At 37.2% G+C, this 20,030-nt stretch overlaps 1 protein-coding gene across 1 annotated transcript in view; it reads right to left on the bottom strand.

Moving 5' to 3' along the window:
• TSPAN3 (tetraspanin 3) overlaps positions 1 to 20,030 on the bottom strand; it is a gene marked incomplete at its 5' end in the record, with an annotated part of 22,827 nt that overhangs the window by 2,453 nt on the left and 344 nt on the right. Inside the window, 5 exons of the mRNA XM_010183263.1 lie at positions 3,290 to 3,373; positions 3,660 to 3,812; positions 4,943 to 5,044; positions 8,855 to 8,929; positions 9,993 to 10,184. Coding sequence (XP_010181565.1) covers positions 3,290 to 3,373; positions 3,660 to 3,812; positions 4,943 to 5,044; positions 8,855 to 8,929; positions 9,993 to 10,184 — 606 coding nt within the window. The remainder of the gene's footprint in view (positions 1 to 3,289; positions 3,374 to 3,659; positions 3,813 to 4,942; positions 5,045 to 8,854; positions 8,930 to 9,992; positions 10,185 to 20,030) is intronic.

Below are 20,030 nucleotides of genomic sequence, written 5' to 3'. Positions count from 1 at the left end.
AGATTGGGGGGAGGGAGAGTTTAGGGGCCCTGCCAGTGGCTGCAGAACTCTGAAGAAGGCTCACAGCTTGCAAGTACAAGAACTTCCATCTTTTTCCCCTGTTCAAAACAAGGGTAAATTGAGAAGTGCGCTGCAGAAAAACACCTCCTTTAATCATCTGGTATAATTAATTCCAGTCATGTATTTCAAATAAATAGAAGTAGTTCCATCACATTTACAGTTATGCACACAAACAATCCTGGACAACGACTCAGTCAAGACATTCAATTTATATAGAGCTGCACAAAATCTGAAACAACCAGGTACTGTAATACAAACTCATGTAGACAACTTTGGAGTTACTATTTAAACTATTTATACATATCCTTTAGGAGACCAGCAAGCACACTCCTAGAATTCACTGTAAACACAGACATCATCCCTGTATTGCAACTTTCTCTACAGAAATTGAGTATGGATTTTTTTTTTTTTTTAGGTGCTAGCTAGCACCTCTAAAACTTTTTCTAAGCCATTTCAGTTTCTCTTCAGTTGCTACTTAATATTGTGAACAAAAATATTTTTGAAGTTTTGGTTTTTTTCTGTGTGTGTGTGTGTGTGTGTGTGTGTGTGTGTGTGTGTGTGTGTGTTTGGTTGTTTTCAATCTATCTGCTAGCTGGGTTTTTTTGAGTTTTTTTTGGTACAGAAAAAGCTCACATATGCCAAGTTCAGTACCTTGTAATGATCACTAACTACAAAAGCCATCTTTAAAAATGAACTCTGCAGTTCATCAAGCAGTACTTCTACTGCACTGCAATGCCTTTGCTCCCTTCAGTTTGCCTGCTATTTATTAATAGTTCTGTGCTGTCACTGTGGTTGAGACCAGGGAATTATTGCATACTGGAAGATCCCCATGGCAACTGAAACATGAACGTACCAAAAATTACTTCTATGCAGAAAAGACTAATCTCTTCACAAATTCCAAGCCTTGTGAAAATTCTCCTCAGTTGTTTTAAGGAGAGTAGTGAAGGCTAAATTTGTTGAATGTAAGCACTAGAAGTAATGAACTTTGGACAGCTTTACTGCATAACATACAAAATAAGAAATCGGTTCTTAGTGGACTTTATACAGTGAGTATAAGAAAGGTAGCAAAATTCACCAAAAGCTAAGAAAACCAGAATTACTCTAATGAGTAATGACCTAGGTTACAGGCCATTTGCTGAGGTTTACAACCTTACCTCCATTTCAGTTAGCCCACAGTATCTTTTGCTCAGAATCAGGCTAAGTACATACTTAAATTCTGTACTACAAATACTGTAATTTATATACAAATTTTGTATTACAGAGAGAACGTCACAACTTATGTCTTAAGTTGCAGGAGATAAATAATAGAACAGTTTGAATAGTGTTTAGTATCAACTTAACTTAAACTAATGTGGGGGGTTTTTTTTAAATGCATGAATTTACAGCCATTTGAACTGTGGACCAGATACAAGAATGTGACCTCTGACAGACTTAAACATTCACTTAGTGAATATTACTAGACAGAAATTTCAAGGGTATTCCCAATACCCTGTATTCTGTGTTTATCTTTACTCGTTTTCTAAATAGGTATCATGTTGCTTGTTTCAACTGTAAACAAAAAGATTTCAAACTGCTAAACTGCAGCACTAGCAAAAGATTTTCTCTGATGTTCTTATTTCTCGAAAGACTGTTTATACAATATGTACTTCCTGCCTACAGCTTGATTAGTGACACGTGGAGACAAATCAAAGAGCACCCACTGCAGAAGGGATACAACTAACATACTTGCCTAGAACTGATGAGCCAGGAATAACAGAAGGATGCAAGCAGCCACATTTCCATTGCAAGCATGTGTCAGAAATTCTGGCCCAATCTCAGAGAGGATTGTAACTGTGTTGCACTTTGGGGCAGATCCATTAATTAACCTGCAAACTCCAAAGCTAGGAGAAATGCCTCCTCTTGGGATTCAGCTCACCCAGCCTCATAACATACAATTTTTTTCCTACATAAAAAACCTGCCACAGTAACCATGGTTGTGGTAAACATCTTTAGTTACATTACAAAAATATACTGTAGTGTCCAAGCAGACTAAACATTGATTTAACTGTTAAAGTTTTAAGAACGGCAATTAAAAAAATACCTTCCTTCAGAAGACTGAGCACAGATCTCACCAAATTAAAGTTCCAAAGCAATCTGGTCTGGACAGTTCAACAATATCACTGCATACAGTGTTACCTATGAGTACATCCTTATAGCATTGAAATGGAAGTTTAACCATGTTTTCACAAGACTGCAAAAGATTACTGATCTTCAAACAATCCATCTCAAAAGCTGCTTTTGAAAACAAAGGTGCCTAAACGACCTGACTTAACAGGTACCACATTTTCTGAATTCAAATGCTATTAAGGGAAGTTTGAAATTTGTTTTCAAGTCTCTTGGCATTCAGCATATATACTATATTTCTCAGAGGCCACAACAATGGCACAGTCTAAAAATAATGCGATTAACATACTAAGCCCACCAAATTGAGAAGTATTCAAAATTTCAGTTTTACATATATGTTTAGAAGACTAGGTCTGTCTTTTTAAAAATATCTAAATAAATACTGAAACACACAATCTATTTCCTCAGTTACTTTTTATGACCAGAGTAACTGTAACAATTAAGGTTCATGTGGGAGACTGCCTGTGCTCAATTTTAAGTAGCCAGTGTCTCCAGTTGAGAACTGTTTTTTTTTTTCCTGAAGCCCAGAAAAGAAAGAAATCTTCAAAACACAATGGAAAGCACAGTTGGACAAAAACAGAGTATGCTACCAAAAACTCTGGTATGTCTCCTGGGTGGCCTTGACATTATTTGTATGCCATGAGGCATAGTTAAGCTGATATACTTCTAAAATAGCATGAAGTATGAGCTATCTGCTTTAAAAGTTGGAAATGAAATACCATGCAAATTCTTCAAGCATTAAATGCCAACAGAGCACATTCATGATGCTTAATACTTCGATAATTAGTTTTCAAGAAATAATTTACCACTTACATTCTAGGAGATGACTGCATATAACATTCATTGTTCAGCTATCTTCAAATCTTCTAGACTATACATCCACATAGCAGCAGCTTTTAGACCCTGCGTGGTTCAAGTGTTTAGATCCTTTTAACTGATGTTCATTTATCCACCAAACCAAGTAGGGACTAAAGCTGCTGGCATCCTGTGTGTACCTGTAATAACCTGCACAGTAGTTTAGAATTTCATTTGAGGAAAAGCTTACAGCTACAGAGTATTTCCTTACCTGAATCGCAGCAAATGCCAGTGCTGCCCAGATGACGTACATCATGATCTCCTGAAGCTTCTTTACAACCAGAGCTTCACACCCCTGAAACAAGTAGACCTCTTATATATCCATCTCGCAATGACATTTCAGCACACAAAAAACCCCCGAAAGTATTAAACAGGGCAGAAAGATCATCTGAACACTAACAAAAGTCATTACTTGGTATATATCACAGAGGAGGTGGGTTTTTTTTCCCCCTCCTAGAAACCATGTTCATTTCACGTTAACACAAACACACACAAAACTTCATGCTTCCACTAAAAAGAAAATTAAATGATTGTCAGCAAAAAGCACATGGCTACATAATTTCACACTTTGGCTGTCTTACCTCAGAATAAAGGTCCATTGGGTGGGTCAAACTGCCAGTACAATTGCTGAGGGCTGCTTTGCAACAGCTAAGTGGCACACTGTTATTTTTAGTTTGCTTGAACCAGACAGTATGCTCCCAGTCTGAATAGTTATGAATCCCACAGCAGCGCAGCTGAAAAAAACATGCAGGTAAAGACCCAGTGTGTTTATCAGTCAAGAAGTGGGATGAGACAGCAATTCTAATTGCAATACTAAAGATGCAAGCCTACCAAGATGAGGCTACCTTGAGTAACACATTATTTGTCAGTTACTCAGTCTATGATTAAAGTATTGTAAAGGGGCCTATAGCCTTAAATAATTTAAGATGCTCCAGATAAAATGCACACTTGAAATTCCAGTTCTTGGAGAACATTTCATAAACCATGTTTCCCTCATGCATCCCAGACAAGACAAAAGCTTTATTCTTGGCTTAGAGTAGTTCTATCCTTAAAGCTCACAACACATGCTTGAAAAAAACGTTGCTTTCTGGACATTGTTTGGGCATGAACCAGCTTTTGCTCTTATCACAGACTGTGGTTCATAACAAGAGTTCATTTTATATAGTCAAATGCCTATGTGGCCATGTAGAAAGCCTTCAGGAATGAACCAAAGATAAATACAGTTCCATTCTGCTGAGAGCTCATACTCTATTACGGTCCATGGATTTTTCTTGTGTATAGTGCAGCCTCAAACAGAAGTACTGCCCTAAATGTCAGTTTACCATCTTATCCTTATTACCTTTCAGGACAGATTTTAAGCAAGGTATTAATTAGTAGTATGACTAACTTAAACATATTAAGACATTTAATATGTAATTAGATGACTTTAACTGATGCAACTGTAAGAAAGCTGAAAGCTCCTGAATCTTCCTTAAGTCCAATCGGTGAATTTAGCCTTGAATCCGGAAGCTTGCAACACTAGCTTTCAGCTACAATCAAGAATACTGTCCCCCCCAGTATGTTCCAGATATATCTGTGCAGACAAGAGAACATTCTGCAATGTTCCACTGCAGAAAAATACCTAAGTACTAAATACTTGAATTAAACACTGATTTATAGATAGCCAATTACAGAAAATGCATCCCCGCATCAACAATTCCATAATTCTATTGATTTTAACCAAGTTAAGCTATTTATTGACCAATCAGTTGTTTCTTAGATTTGTCAGAATGGAAGATACGCTACGTAAGTAGCAGAGCAATATGGCATCTGTGTTTTAAGCATAGAAAGGACAGAAAAGTTCCTGTGTGTCTTGCAGTCTCACCTGCCTCTGTACATAGTCAATAGCACGACTGGCTGCATCAGGATTTGTCCCATTGTATCCATTGTATACTTTCTGAATGCTGTGATCAACTTCATCCTCCACCTGTGAAGTATCAGGAAAGGATCTGCATTAGCCTACCAACAGAGGTAGTACCTGTCTAGGTAAAATTATTTCACTTCTAATAATAGCGGTTCAGGCAACCAAGGTAACTCCTATCATCTGAAATTAGCATACTTTGGCCGTACAGCTTCTTAAAACTCTAACTTGACTCTTGCAAAGATGTTGCTAGCTCACAGTGAAAGGATAAGGAAAAAAACCAAACAGCTATCTTCCATAAGATTATAGACAAAATAGCTTCATAATGTATCTCAGAAAGCAAATTGTTTTTATTGTGACACTGTGGTAGACATTTAATGAAATTAAGGACTCTCCATAAGACCATGCCTTTCCACTTCTTACTCCTCCTTCAAAGCTCTAGACTAAAACCAGTATAACCATCTGGGATAACTAGTTCCCTTTGGGACCACAAGGGTGTAAGTCATATCACCGGCTCTTCCCACTCTGCTTGAACTGCAGGTAAGTTCTCCAAGAAGAGGTCCTTTGGCTGACTATCCTACCTTACAGTGACCAAGCTCCCTGTTCAGACCCAGTCCCTCCATACTTTGAGAAACATTGATGGCAGTACATTGCACATAGCAACAGCTACTGGAATAGCTCCTAAGGCTACTGCAGATGAGTCAAGCTGCTAAAGACGCTGTCAAATACATGTGTTAGAAATGGATGCCACTCAAGAATCATCACTTGTTCCCCAAAAGGCATCTTATAATGCCTATTTTGGAGAAAGTATTACTAGAACCTTTTCCGTAATGCTTCATTGTAAACTGTTACTCAAATGCACAGAAATATTGGTGTAGCTAACCATTTGTACAATAGTAAGATTAGCTCTGAACTGACTTTTTTCTATCACATTCAGTAGGAATTATGTACAAGGAATGTAATCTTATGGCTAAGCATTAACTAAGCATGCATATTCTTTAGATTTGCAAGTTACAGTAGGAAGGTCTTGTCAACACATCATTCCCTTAAATACTTTTAGGGAAGAATTTTCTGCAGCAATAGCACAAGCTTCATTCAACAACACCCAAGAATGCTGGCTCTCCTTAGAAGTAAATCTGCATCAAGTCAGACATGAATAAAAGTCAATTTAGCCTGCACAGGCAACTTGTTTCAGACTAGCTTAAAATCAATTGTTTGATGATTTAACTAATGTGATTTACAACTCCGATTCCTACAACAAAGCAGCTGTTTCATTCATCACATAGGTTTTGAAAAATAATTTATTTCAGTGCTTGCTTGTATATCATTTGGCTTATGGTTCAATTAGGGCAACATTATGCCTGAAAGCCATGCAAATTATATCCAATGCAAACAGAAGTCACCAGCTCTAGCTAGCTGGCAGGTTTTATGAAAATGAAAAGTGAACTATTCCAGGGGGAAAAGAAGTCAATAAGTCCAACTGGCAGCCCTAATCCCTACTGCCATTTACTGGAAGTCTTACTTTTAATAAGGACCAATGCTAGTAGATTCTGCAGCAGGTCAGTTTATCACAATATGACCGTGCTTCATGTTGTTCTGAAGGAATAGGAGTCTGAATTGGATGCATACACACAGGTTTAGAGGGGCATGCTGGAAAATTAAGCAATTTTAAGATCAGTCATTGTATCTCAAAAAGGGCACAATACCACTTTCTTGAGACAACATTACTCAGTCTCACTTGGTACCAACAGCTTTGACGAACAACTGCCATGACTTCAATCTTCCCTTTTGTTTGTAAAGTTATGTTTGGAGGTTGTACAGTTAACACTGAAGTAATTCTAACATGATTTGGGTGATTAAAAACCAAAACAAAACGAAAAACCCCAACAATCAAACAAAAACCAAACCAAATCCACCAAAAACCCCACAACCCAAAACATCCAGTTTGTACATGCCATGTCAGAAACAACAGAACAAAATTGGAGGTACTTTATCCTGTCAAAAATTATCAGAAGCCTAAGCAGATTTCACCTCCCAGTTCACTGGTAAAAAAAATTAAGCTATTTCTGACACTCTTGTTGCACTTGAAAACAATAGCTTAGGATGCTAAGAACTGCAGGGTAGTAGAAAACAGCATTTTTTACTAACAAAACCTATCCTTTCAAAAGATCTAAAATTTAGTTTCCAAATGACTTAAGAGATCACCTTTTCTGTTGCCCTAAGTTCTGACTCTGCATTACCTACAGCTGTGAAACTACGGTAGCAAGACAAAAATGGGAGACAACAGGAACACAGCTGGGACCAATCTAACTGCAAAGTGTTTTAAGAGTGTAATTTCCAATGGGCTAGGGAAGAAAGATCTATGCATCTGCTTTCTCTGCTCTGAACACTGTTAACAGGAAAAGAGCAAGCCACTTTAACACTGGAACACAGAACAGAGGATGATGATCAAAGCTTAGTCTAGACCAGATTCACAGTAATTCCTTGATAACTATAGTGTAATACACTACACCCCTGCAAGTACTGGAGCAGAAGGCAACCATTCAAGTCAACATATAAGAACTCGACATGTTTCCCATTTCACAAATTGTACTGCTCTCTCTCAGTTGCTTTTTAGGAGTACTTCCATTATAAGTTTCAGAGTCACAAATTATTTTTTTCTGCGCACTGCCAAGGTACCAGAAATCAAATGCTGAGCTTGAGAAAAAAATGTATCTCGAATTTAAGCATCACTGAAAGAGCATTTCTTTTGAAGCAACCTATTCTGTTATTAAGCTAGATTTATATTTATGCATAGTTCAAGGCCCTAATGTAAGCTGCTTACTCATCGAATTTAAGCATCACTGAAAGAGCATTTCTTTTGAAGCAACCTATTCTGTTATTAAGCTAGATTTATAATGCATAGTTCAAGGCCCTAATGTAAGCAGCTTACTCAAGGCAACCTTCTTTTGCAAGCCAAGCAAGAACTCTAGATTTTCACTTAATGATTGTCTCACCATTTCTTCGAAGAGAGAATACTTAACTAGTCAGACACATGCTGTTCATATAAATGCAGAAGGCCAAAGTGAAGTACATGGTGGTGTAGTTCAGCTTGCTATTAAGATATCACTGGAATGTCCTATAATGCAATCTTACTACACATCACAGCTAAAAATGCCTTTTCTGCTAATTTTTTAAGCAAAATTTAGAAGCAGACACAACAAAAGCCAATGGAACTGTGCAAGTCAGAAACTTATTTTCCTCAGGCTACATTGTGGTACCTCTAATACTATGTGGTATATTTCTGCCACATATTATGCTGGTAGAAACAGTTTCGTTTTTCTGGTCCTGTTTCTTAACTTCCATTAAGCAAACATTGGAAGAAGTCATAATTTCTTTAGCCATAACCCTTGTCAACAACCTGTATAAAGCTAGACAGTAGACATTAATGCATTCAATCGATTAGGTTTTATTATTATGCAGTGTTAGTCTGTATACCAAAACACAAGACAGCATTTAAGTTACTGCATATCAAATATGTTCAAATGTTGTGTAACCTAAGTAATTAAAAAAATCAAAGCATAAGTAAATTAAAAGACTATCTGGAAAATGGAAAGGTACCAATTACCACGACTCCTTGTACTGTTCAACTGTTAAAGATATATTCCAGCTAGGTTTCTTGCCTGTGAGAAAACTTTCTGCTTTACTTTGAAGAATATTGAAAATCAAAATTTAAAGATATTGATATCTCAAATTCACCCAGATAGAGGTTAGGTTTTATTCCCCTAACAAACACCCATTAACAGTTCTACAGAATCAAACACAGCTAAAGGCTTCATCTCTGTGTTTTGGTCACGGTTCACAACAAAACATTTACTGAAATTGAGAAGGTATTACCTTTGCTCTGTAAATGTATCCAAGAACCACCACCACGACTTCAGTGATAAAAACCAAAAGCAGGATGATCACGAACTGTAAAATACAATCAAGAGTATTTGTGCAAATAGTTGTATCCATTTACCTTCTGAAAGTCTCCATACAGATTTTGCTGTTTAAAGCAATTTTTCAGGTAAGGTTTTAATTGAACAGATAACTTAAAGCAGGCAATTAAGCTGACCAAATGAGCCTAGAATTAACTTCATTCAAGAAACTTCAGCATTCATAGCTTCACCAATAAGCAGCTGCCCAGCCAGGCAAATGCTGATCATCAGGACTGAAAATACCATACTAGAGCACTTGAAGTGTTTCTTTTGATCTTCCTTCTGTTAGTTAAATAGGAATGTCACATCAAAGAAGCCATCCAGGCTGTTACTAAGAGTGGTAGGTAGACTAAGGGAACATGTCTTCAGAATAAGGGTCATAATAACCAACAAAGACAGCAAGCTATGCCTTTGTCTTGCTATATTTAGGAGCACTTTAAAAATAAACTGTTAAACTCTATACAGCATATAAAAAAAAAACCCCACACAACTGTGAGGAGAGTTTGAATACTGGCTTCTCTTCCCTCTTACCCAATTCTCAAGCTGAAACTACAGTTAAAATTCTTAGAAACACATGGCATAAAATACTGCCAATAAAGTGTCCAAATTAACCCATAAAGAAAAATACATAGACATCACAACAACCCTCAATCCAATGCAGGATACTTAAAAGAAGATAGGTCCTGGAACACCTTTCTTCTCTGTTTAATTTCAGCTTTTCAACCAGAACATAAGGGTGAGATTTAAAAACTGTTATGACTTAATCATACGGTTTTACTTGTATTTTTTAAAAAATAATATTACCACAGTCCTAAAAAAGGTAAAACTGAGGAGTCTTCTGAGAAGCCTTCTGCTGACAGAATTGGCCAATTTAACACCATTATTCAGAACAGAGAACTGAAATATGATGCTTTTAACAAAATATAAGGGGAAAACTTAAGGCCATAAAATAAGATTAGAAAAACGTAAAAAAAATATTTTAGAAGTCTATTAAAAGGGAGGGCAGTCAAATATACTACTGACAAACACCATCATGTAAAAACTCTGCAACTTACTGTAGCAAGTCCACAGCGACTTTCTCGAATAGTTGCACAGCACCCGATAAGTCCAATAATAAAAAGAAGTGTTCCCACAGCTATGATAATAACTGCTGGAATTAGTGTGTAGACATCTTCAAAGAAGTGATCATAGTCATCATATGTGATGAAGACATAGGCTCCCACGTAGCACAGTATGCCTGCTGCTGCCTACAATAGACACAATAACACGGTAAGTTCCTTTGAACACCAAACCCCCCTTTCAGCAAGGCTACTTAGCAACAATTATTTTATCAAGCACCATAAAGTACTCTTCCTCAGAAATCAGGGTGTTCAGTTGGTTTTTTTTACATTTAGACATCTTCACTAAGTTACAGCATATGTTTATTACGAACATTGCAAATGGAGGCTAGCCGGTAGTTTTCAAACCACATTTAATACAGGTACATTTGAGTTTTGACTACACTATGGAAGTCTTCTGAGGCACGCAGTCAAGAAATGAGGGTAACCATGCCATAAACACCAAAATCTTGCTCTCTGTTCTCAAATACTTCCTTTCCATGCTGCGAACCACACTTTCTACAGTTTAACATTCACAAATGGTCTCATACTTTTGAGAGTAGGACTCTAGTCCATTCAAACAGCAAGTCAGTTGCTATTCAACAGCTTCCCAGAACACATAAGCAGTTCTTCTATCTGCCATTATTTACCTACTACTAATTCTTCCATTTTGCGGATTACTACCTATGATTTAATGTTAGAGCAGTGTGTCCCAAGACAAAGGTCAGCTAAAACATTCCACCCAGAAGACACAACGACCAAGTTATGACCTGGGGAATTCCATTTTGCTGTAATGGGTAGTGTCCCCATTACAACCCAATCCATTCCCTGGACATAAGAGTTCATTCAACTGGAATACTACTCACTTCAGTTCTGATCTGAGGAAGAACACTGCAGGCTGCCTCTGGCCCTCCACTCCCATTCAGTGGTGCTGCAACTACCCCTATCCCTGAGGAGGGTAGATAGACACACATATAGCTATTTCCAGTAGCTATAATACTACAAGACTGGGTCAAGCTATCACAGAATCAAAGAATCAATTCATAATTCAGGCCAGAAGGGACCTCAGGAGAAGTCAAATTTCCAGCTAAAAGCAGGTTCAACAATGAAATCAGACCACGTTGTCCAAATTGTTGAAAAAAAGATAAAAATCTAAGGATGGATATTCCACAGCCTCTCTGGGCAACCTGTTCAGTTGGCGCAGAACAAGACAAGTCATAAGATGACTGATACGTAGTTTTTCCAGCACTGTTTGCTACTATGTACTAGATATAATGCAATATTACTGCATCTATTTCCCCCAAAACAATACTGCATAAACATTACTAGAATAATGCTTTACATACAAAATATCCCCTGCAGCACTTTGTTACAGAGAGACCATTTCAAAGAAAAAGGTTTTAAAAGCCAGCTCAAAAGTATTATCAGTTCCGAGTGGGTTTGAGCAATATATTTCACCTCTGCCTCTTATTTCGGCAGTGAAGGTAAACGTGTACTCCACAGGAATCTTAAAAGCACCCAGGACGCCCACGTTCATCCAATAAAAGGTGCTATACAGATACAACAGTAGTGAAACCGAAAATTCAGTAATAGTCAAAGACCAGCAGCAAGACATCTTCTCCAAACAAGAACATCTGAAGTGAACAAACTATTGCAAAATTGCCCCTTTGCACAAAAGATGCTGAAATGCTAATCCAACTATACAAATCCTGCCATGTTAGGTACAACATCGCAAAATGCAGACATACAATTTCTGTACACAAAGCAAAGATTCAAAGTAGTGTCACCAAACAATGGAATTACATTAACTGTTGCCTAGCAATGAAGCGTGTGAATGACAGGACAATGATGTAATCTCCCATTTCTAAGAACTACAGTGCTTGTAGAGATACGGTATATTGCAAGGTGGCAGATGAAAGACACAGCTGGGGCTGGCAACAGGCACAGAAAACATATCACAAAACTGAAATCATAACCATTTGTGAACCCCTTCGTCCTTCTCTGCTGTGTGAAATCTGAGTGGCTAACTTTTTTTTCTAAGAAAAATCTAGTTCCTAAACTGCATGAGAACATATAATTGAAGAATGTCTTTTTAAAAACCCCACAAGTTTAACCTTTAAAAAACTGTCTGCATGTGTAAGCTTTCCTCCTCTACTGCAAGCAGCATATGCATTTTAAGACACTTTTCTCTTCAAGTATTATGCCAGACAAGATGAGTCTGACAGGTATAAATATTCAATATGGCTTCAGAAACTAAGAAACACCACACTCTTGTGCTTGTCTATTTTGTAATGACTACTGGAAAGGCAGATTTTTCTTTAGACTTCTCAGATTAAAGCATCCTGGTCTGAAGACTTCACTAAATCCTTTCCGCTCATGGTACTATAATGACTAATCAGCCATGACAGCATTTAGCCTTAGGTTTTCCTTCTAAAGGAAGCTGTGGAACTGGTGTTTCTGTGGAAAAAAAATACAGAATTAGGGAGCAGTAGTGCACATTCATATTTTTATATACCTTGCTCTAGAGTAATGATGAAGTTGAAGTTAAAGACATTGTCTCTACTTGATGAGGTGACCATAACCTTAAAAATCACTGCTACCTCTTCCTCAGAATCACTTCAAGTAATCTTTGGGGAGGGCAGTCCTGAAAGCAAACATGCCTGCTGGACCTTTCACAATTTTTAAAAGCCATGAAGATTAGAACTCCTTTCCTGTGTATCACAGTTCAACGCTATTTTCAAACGGTTACAATACCTACTCTAGAACAGAGCAGTGAAAACAGCAATGGTACCCAGTTAGTCTGCAGGAAAACAAGTTTCAAATGCCTTCCCTTTTTCTTTCACATCACAACCACGTGATGCTTAGTGTTCCCTTCAGCCTGCTCTAAAGCAGGAAAGGGGGAAGTCTCTAAATTAGCATTTTAGCTGGGATGAGGAACACCACTAGGCCTCTGGTTTTCAGCATAACTGGGTATTGTTCCACCTTCACAGTACCATGCTGTATATTAATGTAAATAAAGCATAAATACTGTGACAACAAATAACGAGCTGGTTTTACTTACACAAAGTATGCAACCTACATTGCTCAGTGCTGCACCAGTTAAATGCATATTTAGTACCTGTTGCAAGCCAAGAATAGAGTTGAACTTGAGCTTTTTAAAAGAATATAAAAAATCCAACAAAAAAATCACCCCAAAGCGGTATTCAAATCTCAATGCTTATTATGGCAAAGTAAGCAGTAAATCTGCAGAAGTCTGAACTTGTTCATGTCAAAGACACTCAAATAAAGATCCACATTTACAACCATGCCTTTCCTATCAATAAATGGAAGCCAAATAGATCTTTGATAAAGAGGGCTTGAAGGAAGAATTCTCAAACTTAATCTGCTCAAGGCTCTGAACAGAGATGGCAGCAGCTCCTGAATCTGTGCCAGGTCACAGGCATGCTCTGGGGAGATGACTGGCTATTCACCATTTGCACATCCTTTTTAGAGTGATTTGCGTCTAACCAGCAGTACTGAACCTGAACTGGAATACTATTTCAGGATGAATTAACCTTTAAAAAGACTGCCAACACAAGTACAGTCAATGAAGACCATCTGTAGCAAAAAGCTTGAATAATTAGACAACCTTTTAATCAGAAGAAAAACTTAACAATATATAGGCCTCTCAGAGTTCAGAAAAGGTTTTATATTATCGCTTTGATATGGGTCTCTAAGGAGTTATTAAAAGCCAAACAAGTATGCAAGGAAAAAAACTAGATCTGCTGACACAAAGATATATGCAAAGATAAACAACTCTCAAAGCATTATAGGAAAGTATATTTAAAATTCGAGGTTTTTAGAGTGTGCAAACTTTCCATCCATCTTTGGGCTGGTATAACACAGCCTCTTAAGCCCATGCCTATTTCACAAAGTCAGCTTTCACATTTCCCATGCACTAAGGTTTACAAGTCTACACACTGTCCAGATGCACCTTGAAACACTGTCAGGTTTGGGTTTTTTCGTTCTGGGTGGTTTTTTTTTTGTTGTTGTTGTTGTTTAAGCAGACAGCAAACACACATCAAGAAGTGTTTTCTTCTTCAATAATTCTCACACTGCAGCAGTTTGAAAGCTATAACCTTGGCTAGCTAAGTAGTATAGATGTTTAAACTACTTGTTCTGTTCATTGTTTATTTATCAACCATGGACACTGCAGCTCCATTCACAAACTAACACTTCCTTATACTATCTTCTAATGTCGCTCACAAACTTCAGATGAAAACTTGTGCCAAGATTTTCTCTCTTTACAAAGCATTATCCTGCACATTACTTTTGCTGTATATCTTGCTACTGAATTTTCTTCACTTTGGGACCACATTAAAACACACAAAAAAGTCTGAATTTTTTGGGATACTTTTTCAATTAACTAGGCCAAAGAATACTATTTGTCCCTTTAGAATCTAAATTTTATTCACTGTTTTAAGAACAATACGTACTCTCTGAACAAGAAAATGAAGGTAGCAGCAAAGTATAATATGGTAGGAAAAAACACACTTGCTTTGCTTTCCTTATATTAAACTTCAATGCATCTTCATTCTCACTGCTTTTCTAGTGTGATGCAAACATGTCTTTTTTATTTATTTCTGTTTATTTCTTATGCCCCAGGAAAGATTTTTGAAGGTCTATAGTTACACCAGTTCCATTCTTTGTAACAGTTACTTTTCTCCATGCATGACTGAACACTTCCCACCAATAAGCAGGGACACTGGTATCGTGGCTTACCACCTAATTTTTGGGCTGCTTAGAACATTGCTAAGAAGTGTTTTTTCCACACTTTGTCTTTTACTGTATTTCTCTGATTTTCAGTTCTAACACTAGAGAATTCATAGCCTGATTACTGTCTGATAGAGAAACAGTTTTCATGGTCTGCTTCTTGTAGTTTTTTTTTCCTTTAGCCTTGTCCTTCAAAATCTAGTTCCTCAGTTTTAACTTCTAAGGCCTGACAGGATCTCTCTGCTGTTTAGATCCCTCTTACATTCTTCTCAACACTTCACTACTCTGCATCTCCCTCTCCAATTACCTCTGACATAAAAGCACATCCATACTTGACATTATTTTCTCTCCTTGCTTAAATTGGTGCCCATCCACCTTAGAATCCAGTGATTTCCTGACACCCTTCTACTTGCTTTTCATCAGCAACCATTTAACTGGAACACCGAGCTGAATCTTGCAAAATACTTTAGGAGAAGAAAACTAGCAATTCCATTCAACTTCATAACCTAGTTAGAAACATTTTAACAGCTTATAAAGCAAAGCCATGTAAAATTCAAGAAAGCCAGACTGCTTTGTCCACACTAGCACTATAACACTATGCATAAAAACCCCAAATTCAAATGTTTTTGCAGCTAAAGCAAAAGTCTGAGCAAGGTTGCTTTTGCATTTGGCATTACATATTTTAAGTATCACTGACTGCGAGAGAAGGTGCACCAGCAGATCGAGTAATTTTTTTTTATTTCCTTTAACTAGAAGGGATGTTAACAATATAGGCACTCCTTTACACCTCTTTAAAGACCAAGGTTGTAACTTAACCTGGTGCACCACTGTTTCCAGAATCCCTGCCCTGCACAAGAACAATGATGATTACTCCATGCTATGAAGTTTCACCAGATAAAGCAATAATTCAAATTCTATGTGCTACTCAAAGATATCACAATCAGCTTTGCAAGTTGGTTTTGCCTCTGTTAGATATTAGCTTGACTTTTAAGCACAGGACCAGATGAAAAAAGTCCCGAAAAATCTCAGGCAAAGACTTGAAACTCAAGCTGTAAAGAAACATAAATGGTATTACCATGTTACTTAAAAATCAAATTGAAGCCCTACCACAATCAGGGCATGGCTCATGTTTGCTACTCCAAAATTTATGTCCAAATACTGTGAGAAAAATCAGAGGGCACGACACTTCTGAGTTCTAAATACTTCTTTTAATAAAAAAATATTTTTTTTAATGCATGGGATTTGAAACATTCAACTTGCACATCCAGAAGTGACTGTCCTTCAAGACAAAAAAGGCTTCAGTCAACTAATCCCTGATAGGCAGCCTTTGGGATCACCTGCCCATTACAGTCTTAGATCACCAAAAAACTCTCAGGATGATTCCTCATTACCTATGCTTTTCAAGTCAGATCAGAAACAATTCTCAACCTCTCAGTAAAACAGAAGAATTACTTGGCTTATTCCTTCCTAAGAGGAAGGGAGTTCTACTTTTCCATTTTTCCTTTCTACGGCTAAATTTAAATGAACTTTCCCTTTGGTGCATTTTCTTTCTTTTCTACCAGAAACCCAAAACACACGACAGACACATTGATAGCTATAGCTCCTTTTAAGGATAGCACAGATAGTTCCTCTAAGATAATACTACATAATGTCTAATATTATGGTTACTGTACTGTGGTGAGCATGCATAAGTTGTAAAGTGAGCACAGAATTGTAGAAAGTATTCTTGCTGTACAGAACTGAAGCCTTGGGATTTCTCTAAACACTACCCAAGAATGTTTTGGGATAGCTTAGTCAAATGAACTGTAAAATTAATGATTTCAAGTCAGTTAAATAATTGCAAGAGCAACTTAGAAAGTTAGTTCCCAACTACTGAGTTGAAAGTATCACAGAAGCAGAGCTCATTCCTTTTCTCAAGAACCAGGGTATAGGGGTGAAGAAAAAGCTGAAAGCAAGCACAAGGTATTAAGTACTGTTTCAGCAGAACAGACTGTCAAAGCACATACATTCTTTGTGAATATAAACCAGACTCTCCTTTCTAAAGCAGGATTACAAGCATCCCTGAATATTTTATCTATCCTGTAGCCTAACAAAAGGCTGAAAACATTTTCCTAGCATTGTTGTCATCATCTTATTTCTTCAAACTGCTTTCAACTGAATCATACAAGCCACCCAATGAAGCCTTACAATTAAGTTCACCAAATAAAAACATCTGACAGTAGTCTTTAGATATTTGTTCTAGGTAGATTTATCCCTTCCTCCTTCAAATCAATGGAGACCAGAACTTCAATGAAAGTTTGGTTGTTTTGTTGCTGTTGTTGTTTGTTTGTTTTTTAAACATGCTATTCGCAAGTACATTATGGTAATTTTTTATTGTTAATTAGTCATATTTAACTTTTTTTAGGCCATGGTTTAATGTTTTTCTGTCATACCAGTCATTCTAATCTTTTCCCCTGCGAAGAAAACCAGAACAACAACCCATACGACATCCTAAATCCTCAGATAGACCTATCAATGTTGGGATTTCCACTCCACCAGCAGTATTTCTGAGGATATATCTACCCATTTAACAGCACGTGAAAAGTTTTCACAAGATTACAGAAAACAAGATTATTCTTTTATAGTGTTAACTATAAAATTTAGTAAGTAGCACAAGACTTTTCAAAAGGAGATGGACTTGTGGAATCACTGGCAAACTGCGTGGAGTTTGGGTTATTAGACTCAGCAGTCGTAGATGATGAATGAGTGGGCATGGCTGAGACCTGACAGCCAGCCTGATCTGCCTTCCTCAAGACTTGAAAGAAATTTTTAAAATGAAGTTACATTCTAGACTACAGAGTGTGACAAAAACATCTCTGCTTTTTTCTTCAGCAACAGAAGTGACAATTTTCTGAACATCTCACATTCGTAAGACAGCTACCAAAGCACTCTCTGAACATTCACACACTCCCACAAATATGAGATCCATGGTCGAAATGGGGCAAGTTATAAATCACTTCGATCAGCTCCTCTTGCAGAGCTTTGATAGCAAACTATGCAGAAGCAACTTGCTATTACTACCAATGACCATGAAGAAGATTATGATCATAAGATTTGTATATTATACCCTAGACACAGGAAATTCATAACAGCAATTAAAGGAGATTTCATGGTTACTTGACCAATTATAGGCAGTTACCTATTGTCAAGTCTCAGTGGAAATGCAGATGATCCAATTATCAAAATTGGAACTACATATGAATGACAAGCAAAAGATTTCTGTAACAGCATGGAAGCAATGACACTGCCAACTACACAGGTACCAGATGTTAACATACACAGTTCAGTCAACAAACAAAACACGGTAGATCAACAGTTGGAATTCTCTCTTTTGCCACTTAAAAGTGAAGATTAAAGTATGTAGACTTCCTATTTCTAGGCTACAGCTTACTAAAGAGAAGGAAAACATTGGTTTTTTTTAATTCTTACTTTTAAAAACCTTGCCTCATTCCACACATGGCTGATGAGCAGTAAAGCACAAGCAATCCAGTCACCTATCTGCCAAAAAGCTACAGGCACAAGTTAACTTCTTTGGCTGGAGATAGTTCAGAGATTACAAGATGGGTGACATTTTAATTTGAAATAAAGTACATCTTACCTAAATACAATCTGTCCATTCTAAATTAAATCAAGTGTGCTTCCAAAAAAGTAATTAAAAATAACGCTACATTCAGCACTACAAAAATAACTTTGCCATCACTACTGTTTAAGCTGAGTAACTGCAAACTTCAACACATAATTAAATTACTAAATGCAGCAAATAAAAACAATACCATACAAATATATAAAATACAAAACTATCACTAAACTTTTGAGGTGGGGGGAAAAACTGCATACAGGATTTGTGTTCATTTATTCAAAACAAAGCCAAATTTATATCACCAACTACAGAAAAACCTCCCTCAAGGTGCCATCAAAAATGCAACTCACAACTACATGTCCAGTCAAAAACTAAGGATGATGTAGCAGCTACCAAAGAAGTTCTCTAATGCCATTTGCAACTACTCAGGTAACAAAAAGCCACACCCAACAAAGCAGACTCCAACCGGCTTTACTAAAAGGTTGATGTAACTACCTCAAAGATACAGAATGGAGTCCATACACTTCAGTCAAAATTACAGACTCCCAATATCCACCATGTACAGCCAAATGTGCCTCATATTTACTGCTTCTCTCTCTGAACAGTTGTATACACTAATGCTGGTGAGACTGCACAGATACTCATTTTCCTGACCATTATTCATTTGGAGGCACCCATAAGAGGCATTCCTTTGTAAAAATTTATACAAGAATATTTATGCTGTAACACTTGTTATTTTTCATAAAGCTTTCAATACTAAATGACGCAGCTATATATATATAGCTACATTTCTATGTTTTACTATCTTGTTACCTCTATTACTTGTTCAAAGCTGAAATCTTTGAACAGCTGGGACAACAGATCTTCTGTTCCTGGAGCTGGGATTAGATGATGAGAAGTGTGGCAGTGAAATGCAGAAAAGGAATTCCTAAAGTCTACAGACTAGAGTTTAATTCAATTTAGAGTTATGTTGTTCTGACAGCCCAGTTATTACAGTGAATATAATGCCAAACTACAGCTTGCCTGTCCATCCTGAGAAAGGTCACTTATAACAACCTACTGTTCCACTGCCCCGGGTGAGACTTTGTCTTACTGTCAGCACGACTGTAGTTGTGGCAGTTTTAACCGATGCATAAATACAACACAAGTGTGGTTACAGGAAGAAGTGAAACATAAGACTTGTTTTTGGGCTATTAAATTGAGAGACAGATATATAGATGTGTATATATCTATATATAGATATATATAATCTATATATTTATCTCCCAATTTTATGTTAAAAATACAAGGAAGGAAACAGTGCTCCATACTTACCACTAAGTATTTGGTACAAGCATCTTTAAAGTACAAGGCCAATAACTAGATAGCTTTAACAGCTCTACAAAAATTAAACTGGCAGAGACCCAAAATCCTCAATAATGCAACTCAAGCTGTATTCAATCACACAAGCGTCTCTACCGAAAGATTTCTTAATGCTCGTTAAACCTTCCTTGCAAGGCTACTGAGACAACAGATCCAGCTTCATCCACCTCCAAACTTCAGGGGGCGGACTGGGAGAGAAGGGACTGCGCCCAGCGCTAACACAAGGCCTCGCGAAGCGGCACAAGACGCCTGCTAAACAGAAA

This window comes from Mesitornis unicolor, unplaced genomic scaffold (assembly GCF_000695765.1).
Source record: "Mesitornis unicolor isolate BGI_N332 unplaced genomic scaffold, ASM69576v1 scaffold15614, whole genome shotgun sequence".
NCBI lineage: Eukaryota > Metazoa > Chordata > Aves > Mesitornithiformes > Mesitornithidae > Mesitornis > Mesitornis unicolor.
This window is presented reverse-complemented; position numbering and strand designations above follow the sequence as displayed.